The sequence below is a fragment of the Parasteatoda tepidariorum genome, chromosome 2, assembly GCF_043381705.1.
Source record: "Parasteatoda tepidariorum isolate YZ-2023 chromosome 2, CAS_Ptep_4.0, whole genome shotgun sequence".
Classification (NCBI taxonomy): domain Eukaryota; kingdom Metazoa; phylum Arthropoda; class Arachnida; order Araneae; family Theridiidae; genus Parasteatoda; species Parasteatoda tepidariorum.
Window position 1 is genome coordinate 100,484,996 of NC_092205.1, and position 19,357 is coordinate 100,504,352.

Sequence of the window (19,357 nt, forward strand, 5' to 3'; positions counted from 1 at the left end):
AGAAGTTATAGACAATGTCAACTTTCATATATGAAAGTTGCCCCATCATAGAATCGAGTTAAATGTCTTATATACTACTGAATTGGAACTGTAATATTGTAGTGGTAAGACACACTACAATGTCAATGCATCCAATAATGCACAAAAAAGAAAGACCCTGAAGAACTTTAGATTTAATGGTCGAATTTTCACAAGCTAGGAATGAAACTTAACTGTTCGTGGGGGTAACTTAAGCGAATTGAAAATTTTTTGAACAGTCATAAAATTCGTTTATCAAAAGATAACCCCAGACAAAAAATATTTTTAATAATTATTTTTTTAATATTAGAGAGAGAAAAAAATTGTAATCAGGGTTTCCACTTAAAATTAGAGAAAAAAATTCCGTATCTTTCCCTGGTATTTCAAGGTTCACTTTTTGAATCTTCAGCAAAATCTCGAAAACAAAGTGAATTGAAAAAATTTTTGTGCGCAATTATAAAATTCGTTTATCCAAAGATAATTCCAGGCAAAAAATAATATTTGATAAGTTAAGTGACCAGTCATTTTTTTTTCATTAATAGATAAAAAAAACTATAAATTGTAATCAGGATTCTCACTTTATCTTAGAAAAAAAAATTCTATAACTTTTCCAGGTATTTCTAGAAAATTTCAATGCAAATCTAGACCATATATTATCTGTACATGCAATTCTTCATGAGAAAAATTGTGTTTTTTTTTATATTTGTAATGTCAAATATCAGGTTTTGAACAAAAAAACATCATTGAATGAGGATTGAAACATGGAAAAGTTTCACTAAAATGTGGAACTATTACAACAAATAATTGTGTTAGATATTAAAATTATTTAAATCGAATTTCAATAACTAATTAGTGTTACTAAAAATTCTAAGACCAGTTATTTTCCAGGTATGATGTAGAAATTTTCTAGGATTTTGCAACAAAAAATGAACTTTTCTTGTTTTTTAGAGTCAAAATAAAATTCCCCGACAATTTCAGGTTTTGCGTCTTCTCCCTGACCTATGGGATAAAAGACTTTTTTCGATTTTTCAACAAATAATAAGCACTCAAAAAATATTTTTAAGCACTTTCCAAAAAAAAAAAAATAATAATATTATAAATAGGATATGAGAAGTAATAAATTTTTTTATTCTATTGTTTAAAGTTTTTAATTTATAAACATAAAATGAACAAAAACATTTCCAAAAACTCTCCATAATCAGGATAAAATAAATAATTTTTGATAAATATTGCAAAGAAAACAGTGAAAATCATGCTCTTTTTGTAATTTATGAAGACAATCGACAAGGCAAAGAAAAAATCTCTTTTTAAAAGATAGAAAGTTAAGCACTTTTTACAAACACCAAACAAAAAAAAAGCTACTTTAAGTTCTTTTAAAACTAAAATAAGCACCTTTTAAAAACACTATGCACCCTGGAAATGTATAAGAAATGAAAAACCGTGTTCACTGCAATTTGACAGACAAGGAAAAAATATTTTCAGTGATCACTTAAAATATCTGCACAAATAAATTAGCATATTTGAGATCACTCCCATGTTTGATTCCCAGTACCTATCTAAAAAAACTGATTATTAGATCAAAAGTTATTAAAAGTGTTTCGGGTTAATCTTTTGCACACTATACATAGATCATAGACGTAAAAGGCATAGAAATCAATTTTAAATTAAGCATTTTTAAGTAAATGCAATTAAATAAACAAACGGGTCAAAATTATTCAGTCATAACAATTGAAAATGTTGGTTACTTTGGTGCTTAACAATAGCAATGTTGGTGCTTAAAAAATGCGTAGCTCTTTATTTTCTAGTTTAAACTTTTTTTTAAATTTCTGATAATCCCAAAAATATACATGATTAAAATTGCAAGGCATATTACATAACTGATAGGAAAGAATTCGAATCTTAATTAGTAGTTTGATATGAATAACTAAAAAACAACATTTTGTATATGTATCCACTTCAGGCTTAAGATCAACAGCGTGGCACAATTTAGAAGCATTTTCATTAAAAAAAAGGGGTATATTTAATTAAAATTATATACCCAAAGATAAGTTCACTAAGCATAACACTTAAAAGTAATTTAAGATATCATATGAAGTATTTTCTAAAATTACATGAAAAATTACTTCTACAGAAGATCAGTGTGATAAAAAAAAGTTTGTTTATAAACAATAAAACAACCAGACTGAACTGTAGGTTAGACTCTCGGATTCTTAATTAAAACAAGAATAACAAAAATTTCGTTCAAATGATGAAATTCTCTTTTATTTACAACTCGAAAAGCAGTTTATAGGATCTCTCTGGTCCCATACCTCAAAAATGAACTCACCAACTTATAAAAATTAAAAAAAAAAAAAAATTCTAAAAAAATTATCAAACACCACGCTTGTAATGACGGCGCATGCTCACTGTCAGTCTTAACACCAACTATTAAATCTTTTAAAATTCTACTTTTATACGTCTACAATGCAGGGGTGATTGTGAGCCCAACTAAAAAAAATCCTGAAAATTTCTTGAGTAAAATCATTGATGATGCATTTCAAAAAGTTGCATTTATTATTCTACAAGAAAAAAATACCAAGTATAAATTCTAGTTCTAATATTTTAAAATAAAATATGCAAGAGTTTGTATACATAAATGTGATCGATGATTTCTTGAAACTTCTGGACCTGGGATTTCTGGAAACTTCGGGATCGCAGTTAGAGAAAAATCCGGATTTTTTCCGGGGCACAATCATTTTTGACGACTACATAAAAAATCACACAGGTTCATTGAAACATTTTTACAACATTTATTTTTCAAAATAAGAACTGCAGGCAAAAGTGAAGTAAAATTAAAATGGAAAAAAAAAAAAAAAAAAAAAAATTAAAAAAAANTACAAGAAAAAAATACCAAGTATAACTTCTAGTTCTAATACTTTAAAATAAAATATGCAAGAGTTTGTATACATAAATGTGATCGATGATTTCTTGAAACTTCTGGACCTGGGATTTCTGGAAACTTCAGGATCGCGGTTAGAGAAAAATCCGGATTTTTTCTGGGGCACAATCATTTTTGACGACTACATAAAAAATCACACAGGTTCATTGAAACATTTTTAAAAAATTTATTTTTTAAAATAAGAACTGCAGACAAAAGTGAAGTAAAATTAAAATGAAAAAAAAAAAAAGAATTCTAAAAATATTATCAAACAGCAGCAATCGCCAGAGCAACGCTTGTAATGACGACGCATGCTCACTGTCAGTCTTGAACACCAACTATTAAGTCTTTGCAGGGGTGATTGTGAGCCTAACTAAAAAATCCTGAAAATTTCTTGAGTAAAATCATTAATGATGCATTTCAAAAAATTGCTTTTATAAATTCAAATCATAGATATTTTCAAAAATATGAAATTCTAAATAAATTATATATATAATTGCTGAATAATTATGTATAAGTTTACTTACATCTCTATTCACATTTATTATTGTACAAGAAAAAAATACCAAGTATAAATTCTAGTTCTAATATTTCAAAATAAAATATACAAGAGTTTGTATACATAAATGTGATTGATGATTTCTTGAAACTTCTGGACCTGGGATTTCTGGAAACTTCGGGATCGCGGTTAAAGAAAAATCCGGATTTTTTCCGGGGCACAATCATTTTTGACAACGATATAAAAAATCACACAGGTTCATTGAAAAATTTTTAAACAATTTATTTTTTAAAATAAGAAATGCAGACAAAAGTGAAGCAATTAAAAACAAACATATTTACAAAAGTTTTTGAAGTTCTAGATCAAGAAAACAATTTCATTAGCAACCATTAATTGATTGGCTTCGGTCATCGCATCCAAAGCAGTATTTATTTCTTCAGGAGTGAAAGGATGTTCTGTTTCTTGTTCGCTCACATAATCGTTCAACACTTGGATAGGAACAGACTGTGCATGGCGTTCTTTAAAGAGTTTCGATATAATTGATCTGAAGTCTTTCATCCTGAGGGTATGAAGAAAAAAAAAATCAATAATAAGCAGTAAAGGGGAAAAAAGATCAGAGAATAAAATTTTGTAACCACAAGGTGAAAAACCGTGAAAATTTCATGTACAAAAAATTTATATTGATTTTATATACCATGCATGTTTCATAGTTGGCATGACTTTTTGAAATAAGATTTATATTTAAATTACCTATCAATGAAGAATATCACATTTTTACAGAAACTAATGTAAGAAAAATCTTAGTTCTCACAAAAATCATGTGAATATGAATTGTGATATTGGATTTTTAAAATGCGCGAACATGAATCACATTATTGGATTAAAAAAACACGTAAATACGGATCACGACGCGCATCGATAATTTGATTTTTGAAATAAGAAAATACAAATCATAACAATGGACTTTTAAATTACGTAAATTGATGTTTGATATTTAAACCGCGATATTAGAGGATTCCAGCGAAGTCCAATTATTCATAATGGTAAAAATTGGCCAAACCAAAAGAATCATATTGGCGGTTTTCTGCCCATTTGCGGAAAAATCATGTGTATGGAAGGGGTTTTAGATGGAGGAATTCCGTGAAAATTTTGCCTGAGTATAAGTATTTGATCAGTGAAAGTCGGAGAAACAATGGTCTTGAGAAACGTGGAATTTCGTTATATTCCCCGAAAAATCATACAGAGTGTTCACCTTCCAATGAGGTGAACCAAGTTCGAAACCCAGGTATTGCTGGTCAATACAAATTCCACAGTGTTGACGTAAAATATCCTCAATGGTAGGAACATTGAACGGATCATGGGTTCGAGTCCCCTTGCCGCCATGCTTTCCTCTGCTTGTAACGCAAATGTAGGTTAGTTCGATCAAAAAGTCCTCTATGAAAGCAAATTTCGCCCAATACTTGATCCAGAAGTTCCCTTGTTTTCTAGGTCGGGTTCAAAATTACAAGGCTATGGAATTGAACATTGGTAGTTGTAAGTAAAAAAATTGGGTTGACTGTTCAACAACAATAATAAAATAAAATACTTATTCCTTTAAAGGCCTGTTTAGACGATCCAATTTCTTGGACAGAGATTGATTGATATTGATGGAAACTCGTTTTGCTTTGAGCTTGGATCGTGTAAACTATCATCCAAGAACTTGGTCCAACTTCTTGGACAATGGTAGAGCATGTTCTACATTCCATCCAAGTTTTTTCTCCCTTAACCAATCAGCGTCTTAGGTTTTGTGACGTCAACAAGCAGGCAGCAAATTATGTCATTTTGTTGTCTGTTTTCATATATTTTAGTCCAAATAAATTGATCTGTTGCGGTTTATTTGAGTTATTATGATTTTATTTGAATTTATTTAGTAATTTTAAACTTATGTAAGTATTATTTTATAATGTTGAATATGAACAATGCGCATGCGCTAGTTTTTCTTTCAACGAATCAGTGACATTCAAGAACGGTGTTACAAACATCCGTTATCTTTCCATTTATAGCATCTCTGATTGATTGAATGTTGGGTTAATGGCACAAAGTCCAAAGAAGGACATGCTGCACCAAACAAACGGTTTTAAAATATAGGTAAGGTTAATTGGGTCGCCGACACCCCCAAATATGGGTATGCGGGAAAAATTTTCATCTTGGCGCCATGACAGTCTCCCGCACAGCCGGAGGTGGACAGAAAGTATCTGCCACACGCACTGGCCGAGAGGCCCGTCGAAGCCCCTCAGTGGCATTTATTTAAAAACAATAAAAAAACATAATACTATTTTAGCAACAGCCCGGAGGCTATCGGGCAAAAATACAAAAGTAACAAATTCACCTCTATAAACATGTTTTACATGTATAGTTGTGATTATTCCGACTATTAACTATGAGGTGAAATTAAACATCTAAAGATTGATGTTTACAATAAAATATATCAAAAAATCAAGAAATGCTAGGAAATGATTGCAGAAATATGTTCAAGTGCTTGTTTTTCGTTACAGTATTTACATTTAAATAAAGGTAAATGTATATTTCAAATTTACCTCCTTAAAAATCATGCGTGACAGATGTATTCAAAAGTGAGTAAAATCAGATAAAATGTAAATGTAGTAAAGCATTATAAAACAATTGTATTCAAAGCTGAATAAAATTGCGAATAGGATAAAACAGTTAGATACAGTATAAAAGACCGATAGCGTGTAGAAAAGCAAAAATGTTAGGATGATGAGAGTCACCTAACAAATCCCGCAGAGTTAAAAATAGAACAACCAAAAACGGTTAGACGATGACAGTTAAAACATGGGCAGCTGATTAAAATATGATGAATAGTGAGTAAAACTTTACAGGTGTTGCATTGGGGAGGAGGTTCCCCAAATAACAAATGTAGGTGGGTAGAGCCGAGTGGCCGATTCAGAGACGGTTTAATTTTGCATCTGCATGCCGCAGACTCAATACAGGATAAGGGTTAAAAACTGTTTTTATTGAGTGCAACTTGTTATAAATTTTTAGATCCCATTGTTGTTGCGAAACAGATGTGATGAACTGTCGAATATAAGTTTTTGTGTTCGAGAAAGGTACAGATAGAGTTAAAATAGAGGTAGCAGATCGCGCAGCCGAATCAGCCAAGTCGTTCCCTGGGATATCAACGTGACTCGGTACCCAACAGAATAAAATGTGAAATTTATTTTTGTGAAGGGTTATCAACAGGGATGAGATTGGCCAAATGGCAAAAAAGCTGAATTTCCACGTAAGTAAATTTTACGTGTGTGTAATAGTTTCATAATAAATTGCAGGCAATTTAAGATAATAAACGAATGATTACATCGATACTTAACATTTAGTAAAAAGTAAAATAACCAATTGAAAAAATTAAGCTAGAAATTATATTTTTCTTCAGTTCACATAAAAGAGACAATTATTACTTGAGGAATTGCCCGATTTGGCAAATAAAAACTTTTGAGAACATACATTGACAGTCCCTTTCTTTTAATAAATACTGTTACGTGATTTATAAAACAATTGCATTCAAAAGTGAGTAAAATCAAATAAATCAGATAAACAAATAAACAAGATAAACAAACAAATAAATCAGAAACATGACTTTTAAAATTATTTAGAAAAGAAAATAAACTTTTACAATTAGAATTACTATGTTCATATTATAATCTAATCTAGCTAAAGCCCTGTGAAACATGTCAATAACTGTGAAGTAGAAACATATAGTAACTCCTTAACATACAAAAATTGCTATTTTAGTTTGAAACAAGTACACGATAATCAGAAACTCTTTAGATAATTATTTTTCATATGATAAGAATTTCGCATTTTATACCATAAATAACAGCAGCATTATTTTTTTAATTTTGGAGCTAAGTTGATCAACTTTTTTTCCACAAAAAATTTAATAACTTATTATAACAAAAATTGATAGCTTTTGTTTGCTATATCTTTTTTTTAAATTTTTGTTTAATTTGCTGCAAATGCTTCATGTTTTACATAACAAGCAAAAAGATCCTTTATCAAGGTCTGCTCGTAATGCAGCCTGTGAATGAGGGGAAACAGATTGGTGATTAATTTAGTCGTTAGCCCATCTTCAAACATCTTTTGACAAATCCTATTTTTTCTTTCTTCACCTGCCTTTGTCACAAGCTTCTTAGCTATAATTGATATTATTCGCGATAATCACGTGAATACAAATAGCGACCTTGGATTTTAAAATCGTGTGAATACGAATCACGATAATGGATTTAAAAACCACTTGAATATAAAGCTCGATATTCGATTTTAAAATTGAAAACATTTAAACTGCATATTAGAATTCTTAAATTGAGTATATACAAATCACGATGCATAATTTTTAAATTGCGTGAATGCGAATCCCAATGTCTTATTTTAAAATAAAGTATAAATACAAAAATCAATGTTTGATATTATAACCGCATGAACAAATCACGACATTGGATTTTAAACTCGTTTCAATATGAATCGCTACATAAAAATGGGTAAATATAAATTGTGATATTGGATTTTTAAATCACGTAAATAAGAATCGAAATGTTAGCAAATTCCGGGCTCGTAAAAGGCTCGTTTGAAGCAGCGATGTCTGAATTAAGAAAATACAAACTACCTGGCGGACAAGTAAAAATGCGGAAAATCTTATGTTCTGCGTCTAAAAGCGGAGAAAATAGCTAAAATAAGTAAAAATGTGGAAGGATTGGCAGCTATGTAGTTTGAATTTTCTGCTTAAATTTGAAAATCGGAAATAAATATAATTATTTCAATGGCTGAATTTTTCGAAAAAGTAGAATATTTATTAAAAAAAAGTGAAACTTTGAGATAAACGAGTTTTTGATAAAAAGGCTGAAATTCAAGAGGCAAAAGTAAAAAATGCAGAAAAATCTCATCCCTGTATTAATAAAACATAGAATCGGACGAGTATCACTGTTAAAATTTTCCAACTGCCTTAAAACACTCATACTGTCGGAGTATATGCAATACTTCCTTGTAGAGCGAGTGGAAATCAGCCGCAGTGCCAAGAGGATGGCAGCAGCTTCAGCAGTAAAGACAGAGCAAATACTTGGGATTCTGTAGTTATAGGTATCATCAGCGATAATGATGCCACCGCCCACATAACCCGCAGATTTTGATCCGTCAGTAAACACAGGTACATACTCTGAATATTGGTCACGATGAGAAATGAATAGTTGCTGGTAGAAAATGGGTGCAACATTAGATTTATTATGCATCATAAAAGGGGAATAAAATAGATACGGTATAATGTTCCATGGAGGTATGAGAAGATGATCCACTGATTGCGATGGTGATTTGCAAATGTCAAAAGTTTGAATGAGTAAACGCATGCGAGCATGAAATGGACGGACGTGAAAAGATCTAGCTGCATATAATCTCTCCAAGCTTGATGAAATTACTTAATGCTTTAGTGGATGATATCTAGAGGACATGATACGAAAGTAATAACTGAGAGATAGCTTCATGCGATGTAAATCTAAAGGTATTTGATTGCAGACAACGCATAAACTTTCGGGGGATGTACGAAAAGCTCCCGAACAAATGCGAAGAGCTGAATGGTGTACGGTATCTAAGATACGTAGATTTGAGGTGGTTGCAGAGCCATAAACTGCACATGCATAGTCAAGCAGTGAGAGTATCAGCGGTTGATATATGCATAGCAGGGTTAGGCGATCAGCTCCCCAAAATGTATTACACAGAAGAAGCAAAATGTTCAGTTTCTGTTTGCATTGTTTACTTAATAGCCTGATATGAGGTATGAAAGTTAGCTTATTGTCGAAAATGACTCCTAAAAATTTCGTGTGTGGCACGACTGTTAAATCAATGTTTCGAATGGAGATGTCAGGGTCATTATGAAGCGCGCGTGTACGGCCGAAATGGATGCAGCAACTTTTAGAAGGTGAAAGAGTGTGACTATTCTGATTACACCAGTCTAAGATCTTGTTAACAGCTAATTGCAGTTGTCGCTCAATGACTCTCATGTCGAATCCTGAACATGAGATGTGTAGATCCACATAGAGAGAGCCAGAGACAGTAGGGGGCAAGAAGTTTAAAACTGGTGAAATATGCATGATGAATAATGTGACACTTAAAACGCTGCCTTGTGGGACGCCTTCCGCTTGAACGTAAAGATCAGAAAATGTTGATCCAAGTTTAACACGAAAATAGCGCCTCAGCAAGAAATTTTTGATNGGTATGAGAAGATGATCGACTGATTGCGATGGTGATTTGCAAATGTCAAAAGTTTGAATGAGTAAACGCATGCGGGCATGAAATGGACGGACGTGAGAAGATCTAGCTGCATATAATCTCTCCAAGCTTGATGAAATTACATAATGCTTTAGTGGATGATATCTAGAGGACATGATACGAAAGTAATAACTGAGAGATAGCTTCATGCGATGTAAATCTAATGGTATTTGATTACAGACAACGTATAAACTTTCAACGGGAGATGTACGAAAAGCTCCCGAACAAATGCGAAGAGCTGAATGGTGTACGGTATCTAAGATACGTAGATTGGAGGCGGTTGCAGAGCCATAAACTGCACATGCATAGTCAAGCCGTGAAAGTATCAGCGCTTGATATATGCGTAGCAGGGCTAGGCGATCAGCTCCCCAGAATGTATTACACAGTACACGCAAAATGTTCAGTTTCTGTTCGCATTGTCTACGTAATAGCCTGATATGAGGTAAGAAAGTTAGCTTATTGTCGAAAATGACTCCTAAAAATTTCGTGTGTGGCACGACTGTTAAATTAATGTTTCGAATGGAGATGTCAGGGTCATTATGAAGCGCGCCTGTACGGCCGAAACGGATGCAGCAACTTTTAGAAGGTGAAAGAGTGCGACTATTCTGATCACACCAGTCTAAGATCTTGTTAACAGCTAATTGCAGTTGTCGCTCGATGACTCTCATGTCGAATCCTGAACATGAGATGTGTAGATCGACATAGAGAGAGCCAGAGACAGTAGGGGGCAAGAAGTTTAAAACTGGTGAAATATGCATGATGAATAACGTGACACTTAAAACGCTGCCTCGTGGGACGCGTTCCGCTTGAACGTAAAGATCAGAAAATGTAGGTCAAAGTTTAATACGAAAATAGCGCCTCAGCAAGAAATTTTTGATGAAAATTGGCAAATGACCCCGGAGTCCAATGTCAAACAGTGTCTGGAGAATTCCACAACGCCAAGTTCGATCATATGCCTTTTCAATACCAAAAAAAAACAGAGACAAGATGATTCAGCCGGACAAAGGCGTTATGAATTCTGGATTATAGTTCAATAATATTGTCTAAAGTTGACCGGCCCTTACGGAAGCCACTTTGAAAGTCTGGTATGACACGCTTTTTTTCGATGTAATACAGTAAACCGAGAGTTAACCATCCGCTCAAATGTTTTACCAAGGCAGCTGGTCAAGGCTATCAGGCGATAGTTGTTTGGATCGTTAGCCTCTTTACCTGGTTTTAGAATAGGTATTACAGACGTGCCAACCTAGCAAAATTAACATTCAGGAGTTTCCCTAACAAGAATTTAGGAGATTTTAGGAGGGGTAAAAAAAAGATGCACGGTATGCAACATTTGACACTTCTAAGAAATTTTAAGTAAAAAATTTATTAAATATAAGAATACAAGAAATTTTACACACTAATAGAGCACAAATTGTGGAAAAATATTAAATGGAAATAAAATAATTAAACACAGATTTAGCAACACAAAACTATATTAGGTAGATAATCTTGATTTAAAAAATAAATTCCATTTCCTTAATAAAACATTATTTAAAAACCCTTGACACTGTAATAAAAATGCACAAAATCTTTTAAAAAATAAATAAATTGAATAAAGAAACCAATTCAATACTAATGTCTGTACAATAAAAAACCAATTATCCGGGATGCTTGGGACCATCGCTATCCCGGATGTCTTCATTTCCCGGTTTTCTGGATCGACCAAAAAGTGTCGTTAATTGATGTTTTATCGAACCCAAATTACAAGGAAAAAGTGTAAACACATTTTAAAGTAAGAGAAAAAGAAAACCACTCCTAATTCTAAAAAGGAAAAAAATTGTAGAAGCGTCTCTGCTCTTTGTAGGCAGCTGCGCATTTCTCATCCACCACGGCTTGCGGTGGCGAGAAAGTGAACTTGACGACTTAGGAATACTTTCCTCTGCCGCTTGGAGAATTACAGATGTTACATTATTAATAGCAGCACCTATAGTATTGCGAGTTATCATGTCCTCCGTAATCTGAGCAAGCATTGTAAATAGAGGCCAGTTAGCGCAATGAAACATGAAAGTTGATGGTCATGAACTCATGGGAACAGAAGTAAAATATGAAACAATGAGAGGAAAATGATCACTGCTGTGAAGATTATCACTCACAGAAAAGTTTATAAAAGGTAAGATAGCGGGTGAACATAACGCTAGATGAATGGAGTGAAAGGTTCGAGTAGGTGAATGAAAATAAGTTTCTTCGTCTTTATTAAGCAAACAGAGATTATGGTCGTAGATGAGTCGTTTAATTTTATGCCCCCGGTCATTGGAGGCGGAACTACCCCACAATTTACTATGACCATTAAATCTCGAGCAAAATAAAGGGCGAAAGTAATTTAACTATAAGTGAGTTCAAATCTGTTTGGGAAATGAATGCATGAGGGGGTAGATAGACAGAGCAGGACTGTAATGAGGACATTGATGTAAATTTGAACTATGGTAGCCTGTAATGAGGTTGATAATGAAAGGTGAGTTGATAGAAAAGCTGATGAAGTTAAAACTGCTACGCCGCCATGAGGTTGATTTCCATTATTAAAATCCTGCCGATAGCAAGAATAGTTGGTCAGTTTAAAAGCATTGGATGACGTTAAATGTGTCTCCTGCAAAGCAATGCATGCAGGTTGATATTTTGAAATAATGTCATTGACATCAGAGACTTTATTTTGCAATCCGCAACAGTTCCATGATATGAAACATATGAACATTATGGAATAAGAAAAGATGATTGAAAGTTAACGTAATTATCCAGAGGTCAATCGAAAGCGGTTGTGTCAATCGAAAGGAAGCAAAAACAATTCTACCTCACAATCCATCTTCTGTAAAGCAGAAGAAGTGGATTGATTGGCTTTGCATCTTTTCTCTTCCTGGTATAGCCAGGCTTTTGACTAGTGGGTAGTTTTTTTGAAGGGATTTATTTTGGAAAAGGTTGAGCCTTTTCGGAATTGTCTATTTTAGATGTTTTGCTAGGTGGAGGTGAGGTGGTCCTATTAGATGCTGATGATATGGTAAAGTTAAACTTCGGTTTTTGAGTTGGTGGTTTAATCTGCTTATTTTTAGTAGATGTTTGAGCCGGGGAATCAGTTTGAGTACCAATAGAACAATATGAAGTCTTAACAGTCGTAGAATATGACACGCCCGGAAGGGGTGTACAGGCAGTAACGATTTGACGGGCTGCATTACTTTAACTGATTGAATTTCTTTCTCCTCTGACCATCTCGGACAACTCCTTGAGTAAGCTTCATGAGCTCCCTTGCAGTTAATACAAAGGGGTTGTAACTCACAGGAAGTGTCTGAATGGCCTGGAGTAGAGCAGCGAGCACAAACAGGTGTATCACAGCAAGCTGCTTTTTGAATGCCCAAACCTTTGGCACTGAAAGCACCTCAAAGGATTTGGGACATAGGGTCTAACTGGGCAATTATACCATGCAAGTTTAAAGCAGATGGTAACGTTGGAGAGGCAAACGTAAGGATAAGATGTTTCGTTGTAATGAGTTGTCCATTCCTTCGAATTTTAATCCTACGGACCTCAACAACATGCTGGTCTTCTAAGATCGTATTTTCTTCGTTTTCTATGAATTCCGCTTGGGAGATTACTCCATGACAGGTATTCAACGATTTGTGCGGAGTGACAGTTATCTTAAAGGAACAGATAGCTGCAGTGGCTTGTTTTTCGGATGTCGTCTGCGCTAAAAGGTCGCCAGAATGTAGTTTTCTCACAAAGGCTACTTCTCCTAGTGCAGAGAGAAGAGCTTTGTGTATTAAGAATGGTGAAACTTTAGAAAATGATGTGTTTGGTAGGACAGGATTCGTCAATGTAATTATGAAATAACGAGCATATACATGCGGTGGAAGAGTTGTTCCGCTGTTTTTGCATTGGTGTGCGGAATTCAACACCGTACTATCTTCAGCCATAGAAAATAAAAACAGTACTACTACCAGCGGCATCACCCACCACGGAGTCCTACTAAGGGGGTGCAAAAAACAAAATAGTGTATTAGCCAAAGCAGTGTATTGGGGTACCAAGACGCCCCTCAACTGCCAGGATCCCCTTTTCCAAGGACACGGGTCTCCACGCACGGCAAACCCGAGGGTGGTCTCTTCCCACCTGGGTCTGATACAACAGGGTGGTAATCAAACATAGATGAAAAGCCCTTATCAGTAAATTCGCAACCACGACAAGGGGAAGAGAAAGGGGAAAGTAGGACTAAAGGGAGGACATGTTACTAGGGTACCCCGGGGCGTGACTCCCTGTGTTTACCTAAAGAAGGTTGACTCCCTGTGTTTACCTAAAGAAGGTTGACTTCCTGTGTTTACCTAAAGTAGGTAAACCCCCCTGAGGGTTTATAGCATCTCTGATAATACTTATGCCTTTGATGTATCCCGGCTCATTCTCGATCTCTCAGATGTGACAATTCTTTAATTTTCAAATGAAGCTAGTGCATGAAAAATGTAATACAAACTTTAAAAAGTAAAGACAGATGACTGCGTTGAGAAAGACCCTGATTATCTTTCAATTCAAAAATAGAGATTAATTTTATCAAAAGAATCTTTAGTTACTCGAGGCAACACGTTTGAAAGCTGTTTTATGATAGATAGTAATCAATTTTACAGATTCTATACACATTACAGGATGTAAATATTTTGCACGGTGTAAAAGAAACAAGGGATTTATATACGACTATTTCGGAAATATAGAACTTTGATCTCTTAAAGTAATATTTCTAATACAGGATTAAAAAGATGTGAATATGAAAAAATAAGATACCTTGAGTCGGACAAACTACTGGGTTTACTTGTATCCATTGTTGACGAGCCTGCCTGCGTCGTTCCAGATGATGGTTGGGAAGAAGCAACTTGGGCACCTATTAAAAAATTTTGTCAAACACACTTTATTGCCATGAATAATAGTATATATATATATAATGTTAGCACTCGTGTGAGCAGAACAAACAGGCACAGCATTTTTAAATAGAGCATGTATATTTTATTTAATCATTATGTGATGACGAGGGAGAGAATGCGATTCTTAATCATCGTGCTGTTCCATAAATGTTAGGGAAAATCTTGCAAAGAAATTTCGTAAAATGTCTCGTTTTAGGAAAATCTTAGTAATTGTAATTGGTTTATTAAATAGGTCACGCGATTCCCACAAAGAGCAAAGGGGAAAAGGTCCTTCTTTTAATGAATGCACACTTGAGCCAAAAATAGATTAAAGGACAGAATGCGAACTTAAAAGTGTGAGAAAGTGTTTTGAAAAAATAAAATAAGAAAAGGATTTACAGAACAGGAATAACATAAAAAGATTAATTGAAGCTTTTTATGCTACACACGTTATAGTTACTTCACAATATCTCAAAGAACAATAAATCAGATAACTCTTTTTTACCAAGCTGACCCCAATATTGTTAATTATTCTCAATTACTGTATTTTTAAAGGAACAATTTCCTGACCTTTTTCTTGCAACTTCTAAGCAATAGGCTCAACATTAGTGTGATTTTTTTCATTAACACTAAACATACCATAACTGGTCAAATGACCCTTTAAGAATTTTTGCATCGAAAATGAGCTTATCATCTTATCGTTTTTGCACATTTGACTTCATGACTTTTTCTAACAATTATATACAGTTAATATTCTAGTATTAAGTGTTTTCTTTTTTTTTTAAGAATAATACTTGTAGTATACTTATTTCTACCACAACCGGTCATTTGACCTGGGGAACAATTTATTGCTTTATAAGGCTATCGGATCAGAAATGTAATGCGTGTTCAGCGTATTGCATTCGATTAGTTGCACATTTCTGAAAATAGTGTTGCTTAGTTAGTTCAATCAGAATAACTGCAAATTCAAATGTCAAGAAAGTACCTAAAATTTTAGATTGGCATTTTTGCGTAAGAAAAAGTGACAATTATAATTTTTATATATTCTTATAAGAATATTTATAAAAATTATAGAAATAATAATTAGAAGAAATATGTTTGCGGAAAATGTAAAAACCCCGTATATGTAAAAATTGCATTCAGCAAGTGTTTGTAATACATAAAAATTGTCAATATGCAATTTTGTTTAATTATAATAAAGTTTTTTTAGTTAATTTTTTTCCTAGCATCCACATTTCATACATTAAATCAAGAAACATAAAGTTTGGCCATTTGACCGGCTATGGTAGAAATATGTATATATTAAGTGTTGGTATGTTTAGTGTTAAAAAAAACATAGGTAATTTGATTTTAAGATCTTGATTATAATTAGATAAAGTCAAAAAATATTTTTAATACTTCAATTTATACTAAGATAGCACAGAAATGTATCACATTAATAAGTACTATAAAATAGACGAAAGAAAATAAATATATAAAACTGCAAAATAAATGTTATGAAACTTAAATATTACTTAAAATTTGTACTAAGCATTATAAAAAAAAAAATATTGGACTCAAACACCTGACCCTCAATTTTATTCCTTTTCAATGAGTTTCTTAGGTTATTTTAATAAACATTCAGAGAGATTTCCTGATTAATAATAATAATTTTTTTTCTGCTCTCCCTACTTTTTTTTTTTTTAATTCTGTGGCAACTCAGTTTATTATATTTTTGCAAAAGATATATCATTGCCCAGAAAGTATTTAAAAAAAATTTAAGAAAATAAAATCCACTCCTGAGTAGAGGATTGTGACTCTAAAAACATTGTGAGGCAAATCGTTATCATCTTGAAAATTCATTCCTACATCTTAAAATAAGTAAAAAATTTCCATTAAAAGATTTCTTAAATAGGTCTATATTTAGAAAACCAAGTGATGTCTACTAGCCTATGTTAAATACTGATCACAATGAGTAATTTGAAAATGTTTCATATCATTTATTAAACAATGAACTTTAAAGGAAATGTAATATGTTAATGGAAAGGAAATGTAAAACATCTTGATTTTAAAATAGTAATGAACAAAACTAAATAAAGCATGGAGGAAATCATAAATTTGATAAACTTGAATAATTCCTTACCTTCTACATCATCAAATTCAAATGGATCATATCCTTCTTCACCAGGTTTAGGTCTGGGCTTAGTAGATTTCCTGCAATGTTAAAAATAACAAGAAATATAGAATGAATAATTTAAAAGAAAAAATTCTACACACTAAAAACTAAAACAGCAAAGAAAAAACTGGTCGAGTACACTTAAATCACATGAACATTTCAATATTTCCTCTACAATTCTTCAAGAGAGAAATAGCTACTTCTGTTTCATTATTTTAGAATTTAAAGTATAAAGTGAGTGCAGGTACACCTAGAGAAAACTACAAAATTTCAAATTCTAAAAATTTCTTTTCTTCAAAAAATCCAAATGCAAATAAATGATTGCAGGATAACTTAGCATTCTGCCGTGTCGACAGTAATCTTGCCATAATTTGTTTATATTTGGATATTTTGATAGCATTTGTCAGTTCAAGGTTAACTGTAACCTTACTTAAATTAATTTTTTTCAATTTCAAATCACCAAAGCAGGTCAAATAGAATTAGCCAGGAAAAGTTTTTGCCTGAGGTATAGTGCCTCCTTAATAGAAGATCTAAGTGGAATAATGAACTGAGTAATGTTCTGTTCAAAATATTGAGCTTAGAAATATTCTATGGTTAGAAGCCCTGAGGCAGATTTTCCTTAACATAAAATCAATAAAATTCAAAAACATTTTCAAAAACTTTACATAATCATGATAAAATAACTAGTTTCTGATAAATATTGCAGAGGAAATTGTGAAAATCATGCATTTTTTAAAATTTATGATGACAATCGACACGGAAAAGAAAGAAAAAACTTTTTAAAAGATAGAAAATTAAGCACTTTTTACAAATCGCGAATAAAAAAAGCACCTTTAAGAGTTTTTAAAAAACGTAAATCAAAAATAAGCACCTTTAAACCCTTTTTGAAAAATGCTAAGCACCCAGAACTCTTTTCTTGATTATATTAGCCATTATAAAATGATCAAGAGATTTTTTTGGTTTGATATCAGAGGGTGGAAAATAAAGTCTAAAAATTGAGAATATCTGCTTGCAAATTGCAGCAGGTGAGTGCAACAATCTCACCGAACCCAGCTCATAATATGTGGTGAAAATTGACATGGTAAAGTAAAAAATCTCATTTTCGAAAAGGTAAAAAAGGCCCTTAAAAAAACGAAAATATGCACTTTTTTAAAAATGCTTTGCACCATGAATTAATATACATGTTATAAATTAAATTTAAAGAAAAAGAAACGTTGTATTTACAAAAAAAGCCTATTTGGATATAATAAAATTGTATGTATTTTTTTTAAATGGTTATGTAATAATTTTTTCTCTCTAATATCATGGGCGATGTTCTCATATTTTGTAAGAGGAAAATGCACTCATTACTTTTTTTTTCTCCACATTTCATAAATCCTCATCACATAAAAAAAAAAATCTTAAAATCCGTAAAAGAAAAGAAAAGCAATTTTTTAAAAAATTTTTTCCCAAATAAGAATTTTAAAAGAACTACGAGCATTTCTTACTTTCTAATGCGTGAAAAAGGCATTTATTCAATATAATTGTGGAGGAAAAAAATCTTTCAAACATTTCTATAAAAATGAATATTTTGCTCCAATACTCTTTACTTTTTATTCTCCTCAAATAAAAATCGAAAAATCAAGAACAGTTCTTTCCCACACGATGCATGAAAAAGGCATTTTTCAAATATAATTTTTGCAGAAAAGAAAACCAAATTTTTTTACCTTTCAAAGGATAATTCTTTCTGCAAGAACTCTGCAACGTTCTGTGACAATCATGGCGGAGCACGATTGTCGAACCCCCTTGGCGCCACGATTCTGCCAAGGGGGTTCGAAGTTTTAATGGAAAAGAATGTTTTCTTAAAACAGTTTCTTATTGTTTTTACTTTTCATGCAAGCAATTTTTGCAATTTTAATTAAAATGTCACTGAAAAACTTTTTCCAAAAAGCTTTTCAATAGTGTTACCTATAAAATAAATAAACTAACTTTTTCTTGTGTGCTTCTTCCGTTTCTTCATCACTAGAGCTGTCGTCGTGGCGCCTGCGCTTCTTCTCTTTCTCCATCACCTTCTTGAAGTAGGCATACTGCACCAAACTGATAGCAGACTGAGCATCTTTCACACTCACCGTATTCGACATTCTAGCTTTGGCGTGGGCAGTAGAAAGACGGATCAACGTCTCTAAAGATCGAGCAGTCACTGGTTGAGTCTGTGTGCAAACACATGTTTTTTTATTAATTTATTTTTTTTTTAAAGAAATATTGAAATTTTACATTATGTCTGACCAAGTTCAGCCTAATTTTTTCACAATGAAAAAAAATATTACATGCTACAAATTCAACCACAAAAGCTTAACTTCATACAGGGTATCAGCTATATTTTAGATTTTCAAATTCAGGACTTTTCATGAATAGTTCTATGAATTTTTCGTGACTTACTGAAGTTACTATTTCTCTCTACAAAAACACAACAATAAATTTAAAAAGGATTATATTATTTAAAGCTATAAGGATTATTTAAAGCTGCTTTATTTCTTTTTTAATATAAGTGTAATATAAAAAGCCTAAACAGG

The 19,357-nt window shown here is 32.6% G+C and overlaps 1 protein-coding gene across 2 annotated transcripts in view; it reads right to left on the reverse strand.

Annotated features, from left to right (window-relative positions):
- Window positions 1–3,695: 3,695 nt before the first annotated feature.
- The window catches only part of LOC107438264 (minichromosome maintenance 3), a 46,936-nt gene continuing 31,274 nt past the window's right edge, over window positions 3,696–19,357 (reverse strand). For both annotated transcript variants that reach the window (XM_016050500.3, XM_043051543.2), the window contains exons 15-18: window positions 18,774–18,994; window positions 16,773–16,843; window positions 14,535–14,631; window positions 3,696–3,993 (exon numbers count right to left, since the gene is read on the reverse strand). In XM_016050500.3, coding sequence (XP_015905986.2) covers window positions 3,792–3,993; window positions 14,535–14,631; window positions 16,773–16,843; window positions 18,774–18,994 — 591 coding nt within the window. In that variant the 3' untranslated portion in view covers window positions 3,696–3,791. The remainder of the gene's footprint in view (window positions 3,994–14,534; window positions 14,632–16,772; window positions 16,844–18,773; window positions 18,995–19,357) is intronic.